Source organism: Ranitomeya variabilis, chromosome 1 (assembly GCF_051348905.1).
Source record: "Ranitomeya variabilis isolate aRanVar5 chromosome 1, aRanVar5.hap1, whole genome shotgun sequence".
In the NCBI taxonomy this organism is placed as follows: Eukaryota; Metazoa; Chordata; class Amphibia; order Anura; family Dendrobatidae; genus Ranitomeya; species Ranitomeya variabilis.
This window is the reverse complement of record NC_135232.1, coordinates 573,873,237-573,895,567: the sequence shown is the minus strand read 5'-3', so window position 1 is coordinate 573,895,567 and position 22,331 is coordinate 573,873,237. Positions and strand designations below refer to the sequence as shown.

General features: G+C 43.6%; 1 protein-coding gene across 1 annotated transcript in view; it reads left to right on the top strand.

Annotated features, from left to right (window-relative positions):
* LOC143768763 (cholinesterase-like) overlaps positions 1-22,331 on the top strand; it is a 65,620-nt gene that overhangs the window by 31,058 nt on the left and 12,231 nt on the right. The window contains exon 3 of the mRNA XM_077257413.1: positions 15,194-15,357. Within this exon, the coding sequence (XP_077113528.1) occupies positions 15,194-15,357 (164 nt within the window). The remainder of the gene's footprint in view (positions 1-15,193; positions 15,358-22,331) is intronic.

Genomic DNA, 22,331 nt, shown 5'->3' with positions numbered 1-22,331 from the left:
CATGGGTGTAAGTATGAGGCATATGGTGAAAGAACATAAAGTACGCAGGACTAGGGTTATCTAGGAAAGGCAAAATAGTTCCATGAGATGGAATGTAGTAGATGCATAATTGAAACAACAAGTCAAATAGACATACCCCTTCACTGGTTCTTTTCTAGAATTTGAACATGTAGTATCGTTGAGGTAGATAGATGAGAGTGTACACATACATACATAATCCTGTTGGGGATGATAGAAGACAGTAAGAGAAGGTATGCATATCTGGCACATGAAGCAAGAGAGCTCATACTACAGGAGAATAAGTAAAAACATACATTGGGTAAGGTGTTGCCAGGATGATACAAAAAGGCATATACAGTAGTAGTTAGATACTGCAAATATCGGGTATCGGCCGATATTCGCTGTATCGGAATTCCGATACCGAGTTCCGATATTTTTGCGTTATCGGAAATCGGAATCGGGATCCATATTCATGTAAAAAATAAAGAATAAAAATAAAAAATATGGATATACTCACCCACCGACGGCCCCTGCCTCTCAGCGGTGCAACCGGCAGCCTCCGTTCCTAAGAATGCAGTGAGTGTAGGACCTGCGATGATGTCGCAGGTCCTTCACTCTGCATTCTTAGGAATGGAGGCAGATGCTTGCAGCGGTGACAGCCAGGGGCCGTCCGAGGGTGAGTATATCCATATTTTTTATTTGTATTCTTTATTTTTTACATGAATATGGATCCCAGGGCCTGAAGGAGAGTTTCCTCTCCTTCAGACCCTGGGAACCATCCAGGATCACTTCCGATATTTGTGTCCCATTGACTTGTATTGGTATCGGGTATCGGTATCGGTGATATCCGATATTTTTTGGATATCGGCCGATCCAATCCGATACCAATACTTTCAAATATCGGAAGGTATCGCTCAACACTAGTAGTAGTGTTTATCAGATACAAGCTTGTATTTTATATACAGTATAGATTATATGGTCTGAGAAATTGTACTAATGTTATAGAGAAAGCACCGTGACAATTAGAGTAGGTATTTACCACACTGAGGGAAAAAACATTTTTTTTTGCACTGGGATCCAAAAGACACCAAGGTTGGAATGCACACAGTGTGCACCGACAGGCAATAAGCTGTAACATAAAGATGTAGTGATTCAGGGCAAGTGCGCACATATATAGGATTATGTAATATAGCAATATAACCAAATTCACATACATTGGTATTTGGTTTTGAATAAAAGACACATCTGTGTTTAAATGGAGTTACTGTGCTGGTCGGCGTTAGTGATACAGTGGAAATGCTGAGATATATATATCCAGGCAAGGAGGATTTATAGCCAAAAGGGGGGTTGGAAACAACTGCTGAAGACAAAGAGTGTTGTAAGAGCCTGTGCGAATATAGGGTAACTAATCTTAGAAGTAGAGGTGGGCTCACATCCGTTGGTGGCACAGCTTTGCCTGCAGATCAGGCAGTTTCCCTGGAGCCAGCGTTGGTCGCTAAATGGGAGATGCTGACATAGATGTGTTTGAGCAGAAGGAGCAGCTGCTATAGCATGGGTGGTGCAGCTTGTATAAGGCCCTGGCCGGTCATGTGACCGGAAATTATGTAAGACGCCGGGGCATGTGTGGAGGCTGTAAGTCCCAGGAGGCAGTGCGATAGTGAGTCAGTGTCTAAACATTGCCATGGGGATAAAAAAAAACGCATGCTCAGTAGAAGCAGAGCCTCTCAAGTAGTGTGAGCTTGAATATGTAGACATAGGGTTATACAGTGATCTAATCGTATTGGAACCAGCGCAATGCAATCTGTATGTCACAGAGTTACAGTGAAAGAAGAATAGGAACAATATTAGATATACAAATAATATGTAGTTGAAGGGAACAATATTAAATACATATACATTATAATAAAATACAGCAAAAGATATTGCAGCCAGTAAGTAAATGAATACAGCAATAAATTAATATATAGAGTAGGAGTCCAAACTGTAAAATGAAATGAAAGGCTATGACAGGAAAATGAAAAAAAAGGGGGGGGGGGAGAACGAGGAAAAAAAATGAAAAAAATGAAAAGGAAAATTTTTTTAAAAATTTAAAAATTGGAAGATAATCAAAATGAAAAATGAGTAGGGAAGGGCGACTTCTAGAGAAGCTAGTGGGGAGGGGGGAGTGTATAAATCTTACCATCTCGGGTATGCAAAATGCCCAGACTGAGTGCGCGATTAGTCAATTTATCAAGGAAAACAAAGGAATTTGGCTACGTAAGCGAGGGTGTAGATCCAGAATGTTTCACACTGTTTTAACAATTGGACATGATTACCACCCCTTCTGGGTCTATGGACCCTTTCTATAACTTAACACTTATGTTGGGCTATGTTGTGTCTTGCTTCTTTAAAGTGTGCCAGTAGAGGTAGCAATTATTTTTTGCATCTGATAGTGGATTTATGGCTAGAGATGTGGTCTCTAATGGCCTGGGTTGTATTACCCACATATGGTAATCCACATGGGCACTTAATAATGTAGACTACAAAGTTGGATTCGCAGGTATAGTAGTCCTTAATGGGGTGTGTTTTACCGGTACGAGGATGTACCACCTCGTTACCCTTGATTATGTTTGAACAGCTTATGCAGCTCAAACATGGGAATGTTCCTGTCCTCCTTTGTCAAAAAAATGTCCTAGGAAAAGTTGATTTACATGATCCTAGGTCCACCCTAACTATTTTGTCTACTGGCTAACACGGTACCAAGATATATATCTTTCCCGTATTTTGTCACGTACATTTTGTGGTCGTCTCATGCACATCAGTGGTGGGTTTTTAAAAATTTGGATGTTAGGGTGGGCTTTAGTTAGAAGAGGCCAATGTCCCCAGATTAGATTATTGACCTTGTGCATGGTGGGATGGTGGTTATGGGCAAATGGGAGTCTAGGATAGTTTTGTGTGGTTTTGGTGGTATCTTCAGTATGATTTAAAGCTTTGATGGATTCCGCATTAAGGAGTTCTTTTGGATAATTTCGGACTCTGAATTTGTCGGCCATCTCCTGTAGTCTGGTTTCTCTAATTAGGGGATTAGAAACTATTCTGGTCACCCTTTTAAACTGAGATCTAGGGAGGCTGTCTTTGGTAGATTTGGGATGGCAACTGTTGTATAGGTGGAGGCTGTTGCAGTCTGTCCGTTTGGTGTAGATGTCAGTACTGAGTATTCCATCGGCATGTTTTAGTATTTTGGTATCAAGAAATGTGACTTCATTCGACTGGTATGTTAATGTGAAGGATAACACCTATACCATGTAAGGTCGTGTTGTTGGAAGACAGGATTAGGATGGATATATTCCCGTTCAAAATGATCCATGTATAGTTTAGCATACGATGGGGCTACATTGGACCCCATAGCGGTCTCGCATGTCTGTACAAAGAAGTCATCCTCGAAGAGAAAAAAAAATCTCTCTAAGGACCAGATTGAGTAGATCCAAACATAATTCCTGGGAACCCTTGTCGATGTTGGCCTCTTGTAGAGTAAGAGACACAGCCTCAATCCCTCTGTCATGAGCAATGGATTTGTACACACTATTCACATCAAGGGTACATAGAGTACAGTCAGGTGGAATATTATCTAGGGTGTGGATTTTGACTAAGAAACTGCTTGTCTCCAGGATAAAGGATCTTGTTAACCGGGCATGGTGTAAGTAATTTCTCCAAGAAGATGGATGAGGGGATGAGAATAGAGTTAGTGGATGCCACTATAGGGAGTCCAGGTGGATTTTGGAGGTTCTTGTGTATTTTAGGGAGGATATATAGTAAGGGAGTTACAGAATGATGGTTAATTAGAAATATTTTAGTCTTGGCATCAATAGTCTTAATTTGTAGATGTTTATCTACAACCGCACTAATTTTGTTTTGTATGGAGGAAGTGGGATCAGTATATAGTCTTTTATAGGTAGTTGTATACGAAAGTTGTCTTCTGATCTCAGCTGTGTAGTGACTCCTATTCATGACCACGATGGCTCCTCCCTTGCCTGCCAGTTTGATGATAATGCTCTTGTTCTTCCTTAATGAGTCCAAGGCCTGTTTCTCAGAGGGGTTCAGATTATGGCGGACAGGGAGGAAACCTAAACGTTGGTCATGGATAGTTTTCTTGATATCTCTATCGAATAGATCAATGAAGGTCTCAACTGCATGGTTGGTTTTTGGAGGGAAAAATTGCTTGGATTCCTTAAACCCACGGTGTCAATTGTAATTTTAGGTTCCACATCACAATTTGGTACTGTGCCCAACCTATTACAAATGGGGTTTGTGTTCTCCTCAAAATGCACTTTGAGTCTGATGTTATGGTAAATGTCAATGTAGAAAGACCGGGCGCACTGCCATATAGAGAGTACAAAAGCAGGGGTGCAATCAGTAGAAAAACAACAATAGAAAAGAAGAAAAAAGACACTACTGGAATATATGCACACCACCGCAATCATTCAAATATAGAAAAGCATATCCACTTTTTCAGTACCCAACAACAATTAAAACACAATTAAAATAACCTGCGCAGCTGTCCCCACTCTGAATATATAACACAATTCCTCAATACATAACCCGGTATACAATAATATATATATATATATATATATATATATATATATATATATATATATATATATATATATATATACACACATGCGTAGGTACAAGATAAAGTACACATTTCTACATTTCTCCCTCAATGGCTCATGGGGCACCTAAAGAAGCTCCTATCCATATGAACATATATAAAAAAAGGAATCAATCCAAATGACTTGTTTAAAGATTAGCCTGCTTAGTGCCCTATCCAAGGCAAAAAAGTGTCCAAATATCCAGCTAAGTAGCTGGTGAACCCACCTTAAACTAATATAGCAAGAGGGTCCATGTTGGAATCAGAACAAAGAGAGAGGGGTGAGGTAGTATACCCAAAATAATCCGGTCGCCTGAGAGTTAATCCGGTTCAAAGGTCCCAGAGCGGAGGACAGAACATAGCCCCACGCGTATCGCCTCCAAGATGAGGCTTGTTATGGTAAAAGCGATGAAGATCCTTTTCTAATTGAAAAGAATCCCATCTGGGAGTGGGGCAAAAAGATAGGCCCATGTTTAAGATTCTCAATTCAAGAGGAGAAAGGGAGTAGTCAGATATGTTCACTACCAAGTTTGGACTCCTACCTGTGATCGGAGAATCATATGGCGGTCCGCTTCTCTTCTTCCTTGATCTCCTTGTTGGCATGCGTTTGGCCCTAAAAAAGGCGGTCCCATGGACGTTGTCCCACCAATCTTGCTGCCGGATCCTGTAGAGGAGCCCCCAGCAGGTGAGGAGCCCCCTGAGGGATAGTTTCCCCCTGCTGTACGACGGGTTCTTGGACATTGTCATTGGGGCAGTGGGCCCTCCCATTTGTAAATTTGTTGGTTAGATAATCCTTTGTATCTCTTTGAAATTTGTTATGTTTCCTTTCCTCCTGTGTTCTTTGGTGAGTAGATAAGATAGAGTCCACTTTGTTTTTTAATGTAGTAAATTCAATGTTATTTAAAGTTGAGGTAAGTAGAGTTTCGATGGTTACAATTTTCTTTGATGGCTTCTTGGAGGTATTCTATGGTCAATAAAATGAGGTCAAAGAAACACTTGTTTGAGGATCTTTTAGAATGTAGCACAGTACTCCTCCTTGTCGGAGAATAGAGTGGAATGAAGTTTACAGCGCATGCCTCAAGGTATTCTTCCATGTCTGTGGTATTCTCCTAAAATTGCACAGTGTAAGTCTTAGGCAATTAGTTTTTTCTTTTCCTTTTCCCAGTCCTTAGTTTTAATGTCCTTACTGGATATGTGAAGAAAGTTTTTTTGGTTCTTATCTTAGATAAGTAGTAGAACCTGTAGCATCATCATATGCTATATGTATATGTACAGTATATATGTTTACTTTGAAATATTTATTGTATTTTTCATTTTTTTCAGCGACATTGTGATCAAGGCTACTGATTGGCCGAAAAGTTAATTTTTTTTCCTGTCGCCTCACTTTTCACCAATAAATTATCCACTTGAAGCAAACCTTATCATGTACGGGTGCAGTGATTATATATTTTATTTTTTATTTTTTAACATCTCCCGATGTGACTGTTCTACACATCAGATCGCCGTGGGACAATCTGGATTACCTTGGACTACAGCGGACAGGGAGTATATGTTGGTTTATTATTTTATGAGACAAGGGAATTGGGAATTTGGTGTGCGGTAGGTATAATGTGTTTTTATTTCTATGTAAATATGTATGTATTATGCAAATGTTGAATATGTATGTAATTTTACTTTTTTTTTTTAACAGTGAGCACAGGTGCCGGCAGATGATACTACTCTCCCATCAGCGGCACCTGCTGTCACAGTTATCAGTGACACCACATTGGCTGCATAGTCAAGTCACCACGACCAAGTAACACATTTATAGCAAGCTAGAAGGAAACATATGTATATATAGTTTCACTAGTCTCTCATGGTCTATAGTTTTCACACACTCTCCATTATGATGCCATTATGGCTTGCTCCTAATTATGAGCCCTTATACTAGGAGGGGGCGAAATGCGAAGGGACGAGGACATTGGACAAATGATGTCATATCATTCAGATAAGTAAACTACTATGGTTCCAGTTAGGGTTGAGCGAAACGGATCGGACAAATTAAAAAATCGCCGACTTTCGGCAACGTTGGGTTTCATGAAAACCGACCCGATCCTAGTATGGGATTGGCCATGAGGTCGCCGATCTGCGTGCAAAAGTCGCATTTCATATGTCGCTTTCAGCGCCATTTTTCAGCCAATGAAGGAGGACGAAGAGCGTGGACAGTGTGATGACATAGGTCTCGGTCCCCACCATCTTAGAGAAGGGCATGACAGTGATTGGCTTGCTTTCTGTGGCGTCACAGGGGCTATAAAGGGGCGTGCACGCCGACCGCCATCTTACTTCTGCCGATCTTAGCATAGGGAGAGGTTGCTGCAGCGATTTCCACTGTCCAACACCACCTTTTCTTTGCAGGGACAGTGGAGGCTATATCTTTCTGCATCAGCTCTGTAGTTTATTAGGCTGCCTTATCAGGCTCCCTGATAGCTGCCTTGCTGTTTGCACCGCTGCTGTGCAAACCAACTGCTTTTTTAGGCCATGTGCACTTGTTAAGTATTTTTCGCGTTTTTTTTGCGTTTTTTCGCTATAAAAACGTGATAAAAACGCGAAAAAAACGCTTACATATGCCTCCTATTATTTTAAGTGTATTCCGCATTTTTTGTGCAAATGTAGCCTTTTTTTCCGCGAAAAAATCGCATTGCGGAAAAAAAAGCAACATGTTCATTAAAATGCGGAATTGCAGGGGATTCCGCACACCTAGGGGTCCATTGATCTGCTTACTTCCCGCACGGGGCTGTGCCCATGATGCGGGAAGTAAGCAGATTATGTGCGGTTGGTACCCAGGGTGGAGGAGAGGAGACTCTCCTCCACGCACTGGGCACCATATAAGTGGTCAAAAAATAAGAATTAAAATAAAAAATAGTCCTATACTCACCCTCGATGTCTTCCCGCCTCCACTGCATGCTGTCGCTTCGGTTCCTGTAGCTGATGTACGCTGAAGGACCTTGCCGATGACGTCACTGTCCTGTGATTGGTCGTGAGCGGTCATGTGACCGCTCACGTGACCGTGACGTCACGGAAGGTCCTGTGCGCACAGACCAGCTAGGAAGAGGAACGGACGCCGGTGAGGAGATGTCTGGGTGAGTATAAGCATTTTTTTTATTTTTTTTATTATTTTTAAACATTCTATCTTTTACTATAGATGCGGCATAAGCTGCATCTATAGTAAAAAGTTGGTCACACTTGTCAAACAGTATGTTTGACAAGTGTGACCAACTTGTCAGTCAGTTTTCCAAGCGATGCTACAGATCGCTTGGAAAACTTTAGCATTCTGCAAGCTAATTACGCTTGCAGAATGCTAAAAAAACGCGAAAAAAACGGAAAAAAAACGCAAAAAAAAAATGCGGATTTCTTGCAGAAAATTTCCGGTTTTCTTCAGGAAATTTCTGCAAGAAATCCGCAACGTGTGCACATACCCTTAAAAGCAAAATTCCTGTTGCTCCTTTCTGCACAGTTATCTTGTTTATTTGTCCACACTTTTGTGTGCAGCAGTCCTTTTTATTGCTGCCATACTTGTCCTGAGATCATTGTAGGGAGATTGAAATTGTACTACAGTCCTTGTATTTTTTCATATATCTTCCAGCCACTTTCGGCCACTTACATTGTGTTGTTTTATACACTGGGCCTGAGTTTTGAATCAGTCTCCAAAAAAAAAAAGTGAGATTCAAATTCTCACAAAGTGGATATACTTCAGTCCTGTTAGTTTGTCGTATGTCAGCCAGCCACTTTCTGCCACTTACATTGTGTTGTTTTATACACTGGGCCTGAGTTTTGGTTCAGTCTCCCAAAAAATCGATGTTCTCCCTCACAGGTCATTCCCCTTTGATTACTGGGCATCTAAAATAGACACCTGGCCTGAATTGGCAGAATATGCATTACAGGAGCTCGCTTGCCCTGCTGCTAGTGTGCTATCAGAAAGAGTCTTCAGTGCTGCTGGTTCTATACTGACCGAAAAAAGGACATGTCTGGCTACCCGAAATGTCGATGATCTGACAGTCATTAAAATGAACCAATCATGGATTTCAAATTATTTGGCCCCACCTTCCCCTGCTGACACGTAGCTTGCCTGAAAAATGTCTTGCTTTTGGTCTCCTCTTACTGACTTCTCCAATTCCACCATTTGCAGCTGCTGAATGTCCACCATAGGCCATTTTTATACCTCCCTAAATGGGCTGACTCCCCCCACAGGGCCGTGGTCACCACCTGGCGCAAGCACCTGTGCGAGTGCCGTTTGCCTGGACAGGTGGGTGTGCCCACTCTTGGGCGACGGCACTGGCACAGGGTCCCTCATAGTACAATGAAGTGTCTCTGATGGTGGTGGTGCACAACCAACGTCAGACACACCGTCGTAATATGAGGGGCCCTGTGCCAGTACCGCCACCCACGAGAGAGTGTTCCCCCCCAGCTCGAACAGTGCTCTACCACTTGCAATACTTACCTCTCCCTGCTCCACCACTGTGTATTCTGTGCTGTTAAATCCTTCAATGGAACTGCCAATACAAATTTGTTGAAATGATAGATGATAGTTAAAATATACAGGGGCCCTGGCCTCCATTTAGACCAGTTAATACTTTGCACCTACTACCACTGTCTGCTACTCAGCAGAGGAGCCCACCCCTGTACCTAGCTATGCCACCTGTTTATTTATGAACAATTTTTTTGGCAGACATTTAGCCTACTTAATTATTTGGGCCTACTAACTGTGTCAGCCTCTCATTACAGTTGTCCCCTGCTGAACAAAGCAATGCCGCCTGGTTAGTCCTGTTACCAATTTTGAACTGCATTTAGCCCACTTTATTATTTGGGCCTATATCTGTGTTTCCTCCTCATCCTGCCCATTGCCCAGCCACTGCTAGATGAGTCTGCTGGTACATTGACCCAGACCACTACATTCCCCTTGCACTCTACACAGCCAGAATCTGACACTGATGAAAGTCAGGTTCCCCTTCCCGCATACTATACCACTTTACATAGGGACAAAGAGGAAGGTGCAGATGAAAGTGCAGGTTCCTTCATCAGGTGGGGGGCATACTCATTGGCGATGTCACTGGCACAGGGCCCCTCATAGTACGCAAAAGTGTCTCTGCCGGTGGGAGGCGCCACCCGCCATCAAACACACCGCCGTACTATGAGGGGCCCTGTGCCAGTGCCAATGCCAATGAGTGGGCCCCCACTGCTTGCTCAGGATCACAGCACTTGCAAAGTTGAAATACTTACCTCTCTCTGCTCCACCGCCATGACGTATTCCGTGTTTCCTGGGCCCACGAAAATCTTGAGCCAGCCCAACCCCACCACAACTTTAGCCAAATGACCCCCAGTTTTCAATGCCTAACTATTATTATAAAGTAAATTAAGATTGACAAGCTTCAGTAATAAGAATTGATCTTTTTGGCATTAAAATGGGCACTGTAGGTGTTTTCCTGTCCTCCACTCACTGCCGTCTTTGATTCCCCATTGACTTGCATTGGGTTTCGTGTTTCAGTCGGCCCCCGACTTTACGCAATAATCGTCCGATTTCACCCGACCCGACTTTTGACAAAGTCGGCTTTCGCGAAACCCGACTCGATCCAAAAAAAGTAAAAGTCGCTCAACTCTACTCATGACGTTTAGCTGCTAGCGCTTTCAGTGGATCATAGGTCTACCGATGGACATCCGGAATATATAATTCTTATCTTTCTGGAACAAATCGGTGCCGCTATATATAAGTTTAATCGAACAAAGAAACTCAGGGCTTTCACATCAGTTCCAACTAGTACTAAATGGGAGGAGGGATGAGTAGTTTTCACAGTCTGGTATTTGCAGGGTAGAACCATAAAACTTCAGTGATTCTAGTGGGGGTTTTGAGTTACACACATACAAGCAGGCAGAGAGAGGAGAGGGGGGTCGGAATGGCCTGCAGCGTGTGTCTGTGACATGTACCTTCTAGAACTAATCTCACATTATGACATTTTTACATTATTGTGACACTAAGCAAGGCTCATGGCACTACAAGTCCCAGAGAAACTTTCCAGGCTTACAACGTAGAGGACCTCCTCCTCTGTAACATATATCAGCCATTCACAACAACGCCGGTCACTGTCTCACACAGTATCAAAAACATCCTAAGGCTATATAGTAATTTAAAGTCCCATGGCTTACCCATATCCCTTTTTTGGACCTCATGCCTGCAAACTCGACGTGTGTTTCGTGTGGGCTTCCTTGGGGTGTTGTGAGACTGTGTGCTGGCTAACAATTTATGAGACCTTCCACAGGTGTAATGAATTAAGTCACATGGAATGGCACACAATGCTAGTAATATGCTGGGGAGTGTATCACTTCCAGCCATCTGTGAGGCGCTAAATGTTAGAGGGGTATCCCACGTGCCGGATATAATGAGTACAGCCACATAAGACGGCGCATGGGTACTACATTTCTTTCAGCTGCAACAACAGCCCTTCTTAAGACTAATTATTACCAATATTCATACTACTGTTAGCAGCACAAAAAATCTAGACTTGGTTGGTTAGAAATAGCAGTGCTATATAGTGCAAGCACTGAATGAAGTCCCGAGGTGTGAAAATTTACAGAATTAAAATGAACAATTTTCAGGATAAGGGACAGGGTAATGGATGTGATACCGATGCTGAGAGCAGAAGCCGAGGGTGTGAGCAAGGTGAAAATGTGCCTGCTGCAGGAGCATAACAAACACACACATCATGTCAATCTAGCTTCCTGTCCCACTTTGTTGGGGCGAGGAACACCACTTTTGAAGCCAGACCAGTGTGAAAAGGTTGTTGGATGAATAGCAGATAATGCTTCCAGTCACATTGCCAGCACCACCCTGTCTTCCACACAGTCAAGTCTCCGTAGCCGTGATTCTGTACCACATAATCCTCACCCTGAACCTTCTTCATCCCACCATGCTGAGTGCCCAAAGACAAGTGATCCCACACTTAGACACTCCAAAGACCTGTTCACATTTTCTTTTATAGATTTTCGCTGTGCCAATTTAAAGCAAGACATGAGGAGATTGCACGTAGTGATGATCCTGTACCTCTTCCTCCTCCTTCTCAGCGTCCATCTCTGAAATGTCAATATCAGTCGCAAGCTAGAAGCACTGTAACACTGCCTTGGCCAAGCACACTGCCATAAAATTATTGAAAGGTATAACAGACCATACTGATCTGAGGCCTCTGAATCTACAACCAGCCAAGGTTTTGTGTGACATTGGTCATAACGTGATGGCATCTTTGAAGCTTAGCAACCTTACACATGTACCATGCTTGGCCCATATGCTCAACTTAGTGTAGTGGCTCAACTATTTCTCAAAACCTAATCAGATTTGCCTGAGCTACTTGTGAAAGTACGCCGCATATGTGCCCATTTCTGCAAGTCAGCCACAGCTGCCGCTGCCCTGGCAGTTCTGCATCAGTGTTTGCAACTTCCAGCTCCCCCGACTAGTATACAATATCAGTTGAGTTCCAACACATGGTGACATGACTAGTGTGCAAATACATTTATATAATTTATACAATGCGATTTTCTTGGTTTTATTTTTGATAATCTATCTCTCTCATGTTAAAATTCACCTACCCTTAAAATTATAGACTGTTCATGTCTTTGTCAGTGGGCAAACTTACAAAATCAGCAAAGGATCAAATACTTATTTCCCCCACTGTATAGTATTGATGCTTAAACAATATAGCAACATGATCTTGGAGCGCCCCCAGACGCAGGGCCGCGGGGTACTCGGTACCGGGCCTCTCAGTCTCGGTCCTGGGGTTGTCATGGTGGCTAGACCCGGTGCGTGACCCTGCTAAGGGGCATCCAATGAAAGGTGTGTTGAGGGTGCATGGTGCAGGTCGCGATGAATAACGAGGACACAGGGTTGCAGTCTCTTTACCTCTTTACTGAAGGCTTCGGGATCCACAATCCAGAGTACTGCTAACTGGGCTGGCTGAGACCGGCCGGTCTGAAGGCACATCCAGAGTTCCCTTTGCAGGTGGAAATCAGTGCCTACCTTCTAGCGCCTGTGTGTTGTAGTGCCTCCCTGCTGAGCACCACGGGATAGTCCTCACAACTGTTGTGTCTGTTTCTGATGTTCTTTCTCCCAACTTGTATCTGTTCTGATGTTCTTCTCCGTCCCCCAGATGATATGGCTAGGACGCACCCGTATGACGGGTAGGCATGGAGTTCTTCCGGGACCCTAGCGTCGCCCCTCTCCCACAATTGCCTCCTATGTCTGCTTAGGTGATTTAAGTGAGACAGCCAACCTAAAGTCAACTGTCCTGCCGCTGTTTGAAGTACTGCTTGGAGCCCAATACTTCCTCGGCATTCCGGCCACCGGCTACGCGCCTCAGTAGGATGTTGCCCCGATCTTAAGGCACGACTCCTACTGGTTCTATTCTCCTTTGTGCTGCGATCTCGTTTCTCACTTCTCCACAATAAACCTCGCTTCTTATCCTTCCTTAAGATACCGCCGCAATCAGGTGCAGGCGCGGTTCCGTAACGTTCTGTCCTTTTCGCTAGGCCTCTGTCAGGATCCCACCCCTGACAGGGACCCCCCTGAATCTTCCCCTGAAACACCCTCTGCCACAGGATGTTGCCTGGATCCAACCCAGTCAGCTTCTGGCTAACTTCCTATCCAGCCCCCAGTTTTACCAGATTGTGAGGAGTGACCTAATACATAGAACCCTTTGCTCCCCCTGGTGGCCAGACTGTGAAGTGTATTGGTGTCTGTGATACCTGGTCAGGTGAAATCCTTTGGTGCCATCAGACGTACCATCACTCCCCTTAGTGGCGGTGCGTCAGTACTGCAACGACCAGGACTCTGGGGCGGTGCAATCTTGTCTAATTGAATTGATCTCTCTACCAGTGACAAGTAGGTAGTTTTGTGTAACCATCTAAGGAATTATTTAGAGTGATCTATTTTTCATCTAAACTAATTCATTCATTCTTTGACAAAATTACCGAAATATATGTTTGCTGATGCTGATAACCATTTTATTGATGCTTGGAGCAAAGGCACCACATCAAATTACTAGAATTCCAACCTCCGTGGCAAGGTAGGGTTAATACAGGAGGTTGTTAGATTGCTAGGCTCATTTCCCTCCCCCCTTAAGACTATTACCTTAACTCCCACTTTTTATGGTAATTTTTAAGAAATATTTTGTATATAGTAGGAGGGTATTTTTTAGTGTTAGATGGTGCTTCTTGAAGTATGCTTGAGCTCACTATCCTGCTGGAAGACCCATGACCTATGATGCAAACCCAGCGTTCTGTGAATCTTTACATTTCATGATGCCTTGCACGCAGTTGAGGCACCCAGTGTCAGAGGCGGCAAAACAATCTGAAAATATATTTGAACCTCTGACATACTTTACTAACTACTGTATTATTTTCTTTGTAGGCCTCATTCAGTTTCCAGTAAACAGTAGAATGATATGCTTTACCAAAAAGCATTATCTTGGTCGAGTCTGTCCACAAGTCGCTGCTGGACCTCTAAAAAGAGTTGTGGCTACTTGCTGGCACTCTATAAATTGTGAAGACTGCCATATGGCCCTCCAAGTTTCTAAATTTACAGTATTAATATTCAACAGAAAAATTGCCCAGTTCAATTGGGTGAATTATATTGTAGTAGTACTATCCGGCTATGCAAAGCATAGACCTCTGCTGGCCCTTCAAAAATGCCTAGTGAGGACTGGCTGCTACCCAACTAAAAATGTTGAGTGAGGGACAGCTGCTAGTCCTCTAAAATTAGTGAGGTCTACCTGATGGCCCTCTAACAATAATGAGGGCCGACTACTGGCCCTCTAACAATAGTAAGTGCTGCCTGATGACCTTCTACAAATAGTGAGGGCAACCTGATGGCCCTGAAAAAAAAAAAAAACTTTGTTACTTTCAGAGTACTTCCTTCATAAATTAAATAGGATGTATTTGATCATGTCTCACTAGCCAGATAAGGTAGTAAAATGTTCAATTACATTTCCTGGTGAATGCTTTTATCACCATTGAAAGCAATGCAATCATCTAAAAAAATGCAGCAAAAACGCTGCTTGTGAACATAGCCCAGGTGTGGAAGAGCATCATTTTTTCCTCTTATTTATTATGCCTTATATACAATTATACAATACAATACAATATACCATTATCCTGGAAAGAATATTTATTTACATTTTTTCCAGTAAAATCCATTTTATCTTCGGTTTCGTATGTTTCATTGTCAATCCGTAAAAGTGGCGTAACACTCTGACAACATTGTTCCCAGCAGCCACCGGAGATTCACAGATACTTCCAGGGGTCTTCCACATGCTGTTCTTATGCCATTTCAGCCCTGTTAAAATTGAGAATTTTAGATCCCTCCAGACCTCTAGAGGAGAGGGTAGGGGGCACTGGAAAATTGCTCCAGTTTCCCATTGACTCGCATTATACTCGTTACTTGTGTTGAGCACTCAAGCATTTTAGAGCTCGCTCATGAATTGTGTTGATGAAATGATCACTTAGAGTATTATTTTATTTTTAGAAATAATCATTTTCTTGCAGAGTCCCTCATGATGATGACAATGCATTTACATGGCCTCCATACACATATCAAGAACAAAACCATGTCGTGCTGAAGACTGGAAAGTGGGAAGTTCAAAGAAATTTATATTTTAAACGATGCCGCTTTTGGAATTTCCTGCTTCCAAAACTTGTAGGAGAAATCGGTAAGGAACTGTTTATGCAAAGTGATATGCCAATGATTATTCTACTTGAAATACAGTATATAAGGGCTAGGACAAGGCATTGATGGTTACTTAGGAAAAAGCTACTGTAGAAGATGGATGGAAAATCGTGGTTAGTGCATGGCTAAGAGAAAAAGTGAAGATTTCAGGCATGTTATAGGTGACCGATAAAACAACAAAGGATGACACAAAATTAAGTACACCTGATTCTTCAGTTTTGGAGATAAACTATATAAAAATTAGACATGCAATGCTGGAGTGCAGAAGAAAATCAAGTGAGCAAGTTTTCTGTGGATCAGTTTCAGTGTGAATCTATTTTGTTTTGGAAAAACAAGTAATCTGATTGACTTTAAAAGAGGAATGGTTATCGGCAGTAGAATTCCCCATACTAGTTTTTTCAAACCTTGCCAGTGATTTTAGAGTTTTCTAACATAACAGTGTAGATAGTATGCCTAGCAGTGAAAAAAGTATGGCCTGGCCAGCATGCTGCTAGGCGAGTCAAACGTCCGCACAAGCGATAAACCTTTCAGGATAAGGTGTAAAAAGTTCAGCCTGGTGGAGGTGCAGTAATGGTGAATGTTTTATTGGACACCCTGTGTCCTCTGATACTTGTGGGTTGAAATTTGGATAATAGGGTTTACCTATGTATTGTAGACCACCTAGTTTTTCCCTTTATATTTACTCTATTTCGGAGGAATACTTTTAGCAGGACAGTGCACTCTTCCACAAGTGTCGTATAGTTATGGATTAGTTCCAGAAACATGACTGCAAATTTTCCTTGCTCCTCTGACCTTTACAGTCCCAAAGAACTAATTCTACAGATGAGGTAGAACTGGCTAGCTATGGAAGCTATGCCACAATAAATTGTTTTGGTTTTGTAAGCCAAAGGAGGTCCAGCGCACTACTAGATTGGTGTCTCTTATAAAATGGCCATTTAGAATGCATATGGAAGTAGATAAGGTATGGAATTGAGACCTCAATACAGACAGAGGGGGGTTACACTTTAGATAGAACAGAATATTTGTATCAGGAAATGTGTACAGTCATGTGCAAGGAGGATGTCGGCTTTGCTATACAGCAAGCTCCCAACGCTGATGATTAAATTCTTAGAGGAACTAAATGAAATAAGTCAAATATAATAAAAATGATTTACAAATATTTAAGGGATTTAAAAAAAAATACACAAAATTTCAAATTACCTTTCCCCCTTCCAAAAATAACGAATTTTAAAAAAAGTCAAATCTATGAAAATATTTGATTAATTAAATCTATTACTTGGACAACTCCTTCTTGATCTAAGTGTTTGACTCCGATAAAATAAAAAAGCTTATACTTACCTCCCGTTCCAGTGCTGTTACCATGGTGTTGGTTATCACTCTCCTCGGGGCTCTCATGAATTATGTTCTTGTGACATGTGGTGACCGGCGCCTAATCAGCGCTGGTTTCACTGTCTCCGCCTGTTACAAATTAAACATGAAGAGGAAGTCAGGGCTGCAGCTTATTGCGGACTTCCTCTACATGTTCAATTCAACAGGAGGTGGAGACAGTAACACCAGCGCTGATTTGACGCCGGGGTCATGTGTCACATGCCGGGAGGCCTGGGGAGAGCAAGTGCCGACTCATGGGAATGGCGCCAGTACGTGAGGTGAGTATAGGCTTTTTTACTTTATCGGGCCAAGCATGGTATATGACAAGGAGTTGTCCTTGTAGTCATCAACTTCTTTAACTCTTTTATTGAATGGCTTAAATACAAATCTAAATGTCTGATTTGCCTTTTTCGGTATACACTGCTCAAAAAAATAAAGGGAACACTAAAATCCCACATCCTAGATATCAGTGAATGAAATATTACAGTTGTAAATCTTTATTCATTACATAGTGTAATGTGTTGAGAACAATAAAACCTAAACATTATCAATGTAAATAACAACTAATATCCCACGGAGGTCTGGAGTTGGAATGATGCTCAAAATCAAAGTGGAAAATGAAGTTACAGGCTGATCCAACTTCAGTGGAAATGCCTCAAGGCAAGGAAATGATGCTCAGCAGTGTGTGGCCTCCATGTGACTGTATGATCTCCCCACAATGCCTGGGCATGCTCCTGATGAGGCAGAGGATGGTCTCCTGAAGGTTCTCCTCCAAGACCTGGACTAAAGCATCCACCAACTCCTGGACAGTCTGTGGTGCAATGTGACATTGGTGGATGGTGCGAGACATGATGTACCAGATGTGTTCAAATCAGATTCAGGTCTCGGGAACGGGTGGGCCAGTCCATAGCTTCAATGCCTTCATCTTGCAGGAACTGCTGACACACTCCAGCCACATGAGTTCTGGCATTGTCCTGCAATAGGAGGAACCCAGGGCCAACCGCACCAGCATATGGTCTCACAAGGGGTCTGAGGATCTCATCTCGATACATAATGGCAATCAGGCTACCTCTAGCGAGCACATGGAGGGCTGTGCGGCCCTCAAAAGAAATGCCACCCCACACCATTACTGACCCACTGCCAAACCGGTCATGCTGAAGGATGTTAGAGGCAGCAGATCGCTCTCCACGGCGTCTCCAGACTCTGTCATGTTTGTCACATGATGCTTTCATCTGTGAAGAGCAACGCACCAGTGGCAAATTTGCCAATCCTGGTGTTCTGTGGCAAATGCCAATCTGTGAGCACAACCCCCATCTGTGGAAGTCGTGCACTCAGACCATCCTCATGGAGTCGGTTTTTAAACGTTTGCGCAAACACATGCACATTTGTGGCCAGCTGGAGGTCATTTTGCAGGGCTTTGGCAGTGCTCCTCCTGTTCCTCCTTGCACAAAGGCTGAGGTAGCGGTCCTGCTGCTGGGCTGATGCCCTCCTATGGCCCCCTCCATGTCTCCCGATGTACTGGCCTGTCTCCTGATAGCGCCTCCAGCCTCTGTACACTACGCTGACAGACACAGTAAACCTTCTTGCCACAGCTCTCATTGATGTGACATCCTGGATGAGCTGCACTACCTGAGCCATTTGTGTGGGTTGGAGAGTCCGTCTCATGCTACCACAAGTGTGAAAGCATAACCAACATTCAAAAGTGACCAAAACATCAGCCAGAAAGCATTGGTACTGAGATGTGGTCTGTGGTCCCCACCCGCAGAATCACTCCTTTATTGAGTGTGTCTTGATAATTGCCAACAATTTCCATCTGTTGTCTATTCCATTTGCACAACAGCATGTGAAATTGATTGTCAAACAGTGTTGCTTCCTAAGTGCACTGTTTGATTTCACAGAAGTTTGATACACTTGGAGTTATATTCTGTTGTTTAAGTGTTCCCTTTATTTTTTTGAGCAGCGTGTATATATATATATATATATATATATATATATATATATATATATATAATAAACCACATTTTATATAAATGTATAAATGTACTGATTTTGACTTGCTGTCAAGTCATTTTTATTCAGGTCGATTCATCAAATATCTATGCCACAAAAGTGGCATCAAACCTTTGAGACGTTGAAACATCTTTTTCATGCCACTTTGGATGAGCTCTGGTGAAATTGGCAGAGCTGAGGAGGAGTCGGGATGGGGCATGGCCACATCCCCCATCAAACTCATCAAATGTGCTACATTTTCCACTCCAGAAAAAGTAGCATTTCTATCATAGAGCACGGAGGCACACAGCACTTAAAGAGATGCCAAATTTATTAAGTGGCATGCAGCTCATAATAAATTTGTACCGTTTACTTGGTCAAAGCTGGAGTAGCACGAGCTTGGGCTATGCCAATGTGGCACCCCAGGAGTCTGATTGCCACAATGGCATTGCCTCCCTCACAGGGGGTGATGTCATGCCTGGGAGCAAAGTGGGTCCCCTTACCAGGTAACTTCAGCATACAACACCTTTCCAGACTCCAGACCAGAAGGGGGAGCTCTAACACCTGTTTTAGGGGAGCTTGCCTATAGATTCTGGCCTGGTGGCGGGGTTAGAGGAGTCAGAGTCAGTGTGAGTCTGGGGAGCAGATAGTGAAAGAGGAAGAGGCAAGCAAGGAGAACCTGGGACATTGGAGCTGCGACTGAGCTCACCCCAGGACTGAGCACCAAAGACCGGACACCGGAGTCCGTGGTTGTTTTGGGAACTGCAGGCCCAGCAACTAAAACTGGAGAGCAGGAGATTGCAGGTCTCCTGTCCCCAGCTGACAATTTGAGGCACCGCAGCATACGAGAGCCTGCAGTCACCACGAGGGAGTAATACCTGGAACAGGCTCAAGCTGCCTGCCATGCGGGGAAATGTGCAATTTCATGGACAGACTGTAATAGGGACTTGTGGGAAGCTTAAGGCACCAAGAACCTAGGGAGCAGCGCAGAGGGAAGGCCTCCAAATCCACCTGGTTTGGTGGACCCTGAAATGCTTCTGTGACGCCCCATGGTCCTGGTCATCACAGTGGCATTGCTTTCCTCTCAGGGAGAGTGATTGTCACAATCCATTTTAGGATTTGTGGCAGATCTGGTTTCCCTCAGTTTAAGACATTTTTTTCTTTCTGGTCATCGGGGGTTAATGCAGTTTCCCCCCCTGTGGCTGTTGGTGTTTTTGCATTGCATTGCTCCTGGGTCAGCTGATGTTGGTGGTGACCATTCCCAGCATCTTTTAAATGGTCACCTGATGCATCAGCTGACTGTCAGTGTTAGTTCATTCTGCAGCGACCAAGCTGGGAGAAGGAGCTTGCTGGGAACAGTTGTTCTTTTGCTGAGTCCGGTGAATCTGGTGTTTCTTCCCGCTGTGCTGTGCTTTGCAGGAATAAGCTAAGTGTTGTTTTCCTATACCTTGTCTGTCTTTCCTTACCCCTTGTTGTATTAGTGCAGTGTTGGGACCAGTGCTCTCACCTCCCAGTTCCCTAGGTAGGCATAGGTGGAGGACAAGTGAGGGACTAGGCATCCTGGTTGGCGATGGGGTGAAAGAACCCGTATAGGGACGATAGCAGGATCAGGGCACATCTGCAGGCCAGTGCAGGAGGTGCCCATTCCCCCAGTCCCTACCGACAGGGCCCACCATTGTAATTGTGTCCCCGGTGTTCCCTTCTTTGTTGTGCTGTTTGTGACAGACCTACAGATGGGTCGTTTCTTGCCGGGTCAGTCACATCGTGACAGTGATGTCACGCTTGGAAGCAATGAAGGATATCTTTCACCAGGTAATCACATACACACAACACGTTCATACTCCAGGTCAGAAGGGGTAGTTCTAAACCTGGTTTAGGGTGAACTCCCCTATAAATAGATTTTGGTCTGGAGGGAAAAGGTTCAGTCAGAGGATTTTGTCAGAGAACAGAGAAGAGAGCAGACAGACATAGAGTGTCAGAAGGTCTGAAGGGGTCATGTAGTCTGAGGTACTACAGCTCCTGGAGGAAGAGAACAGAAAGGGAAAGAACAAGCTTGTGGAGAGTGTGCAGGAGAGGAAAGACATTGGAGAGTGATACCAGCGGAACACAGCAGTGAATTAGCTACCTCCCTAGCTGGCGCAGATTCCGGTAGCCGGAAGACCGTGGCTGTGCTGAACTCTAAGTGGCATAGCTGAAACCGGCAGGACAGCTGAACTTTAAGTTACCTGTCCGCCTTTACACCCAGGAGACACAGTGATACTTAAAGGGCCCAGGTCATGATAGAGACCCTGTAAAAAAGCCTGCTTCACCTGTCATACGGGTTGTGTCCTAACCTTTATGAGGGACAGAGAAGAACTGTGAGGACTAGGGTTGAGCGAAACGGGTCGATCATTTTCAAAAGTCGCCGACTTTTGGCTAAGTCGGCGTCTCATGAAACCCGATCCGACCCCTGTGCTTGTCGGCCATGCGGTACGCGACTTTCGCGCCAAAGTCGCGTTTCAATGACGCGAAAAGCGCCATTTCTCAGCCAATGAAGGTGAACGCAGAGTGTGGGCAGCGTGATGACATAGATCCTGGTCCCCACCATCTTAGAGAAGGGCATTTCAGTGATTGGCTTGCTGTCTGCGGCGTCACAGGGGCTATAAAGGGGCGTTCCCGCCGACCGCCATCTTACTGCTGCTGATCTGAGCTTAGGGACAGGTTGCTGCCGCTTCGTCAGAAGCAGGGAGAGCGTTAGGCAGGGTCCACTAACCACCAAACCGCTTGTGCTGCAGCGATTTCCACTGTCCAACACCACCTTCGGTGTGCAGGGACTGTGGAAGCTATTTTTTTTTTTTTTTCCCCTCAGCGCTGTAGCTCATTGGGCTGCCCTAGAAGGCTCCGTGATAGCTGTATTGCTGTGTGTACGCCACTGTGGAAACCAACTGCTTTTTTCAAAGCACATATCCTCTTGTTCCTTCCTTTCTGCACAGCTATCTTTTTTGTTTGTCCACACTTTTTATTTAATTTGTGCATCAGTCCACTCCTATTGCTGCCTGCCATACCTGGCTTACATTACTGCAGGGAGATAGTAATTGTAGGACAGTTTTGTTTTTTTTTTTGTTTTTTTTTGTGGGAGATTAAGATTGGCATTTCTGCTACAGTGCCATCCCTGTGTGTGCCATCTCTCACTGAGTGGGCCATAGAAAGCCTATTTATTTTTTCCGTGATTTGTGTTCTAAAATCTACCTCAACACAAAAACACTACATCAATCAGTGGGAGAAAAATATTGGCCTCAGTCAGGGCTTGTGTGCCACTGCTGTGTGTGCTATCTCTCATTCAGTGGGCTATAGCAAGCCTATTTTTTTTTTTTTTTTTTTTAATATTATTTGGTTTCTAAAGTCTCCCTGAAAAAAAAAAAAAAAACCTAAAAAAACAGTGGGAGAGTAATATTGCCCTTTCAGCTTGTGTGCCAGTCTTGACTCCTGGGTGTGCCACCTCTCTCCCTCTCATTCAGTGGGCCATAGAAAGCCTATTTATTTATTTTTTAAAATATATTTGGGTTTCTAAAGTCTCCCTTAAAAAACAAAAAATACATAAAAAAACAGTGGGAGAGTAAT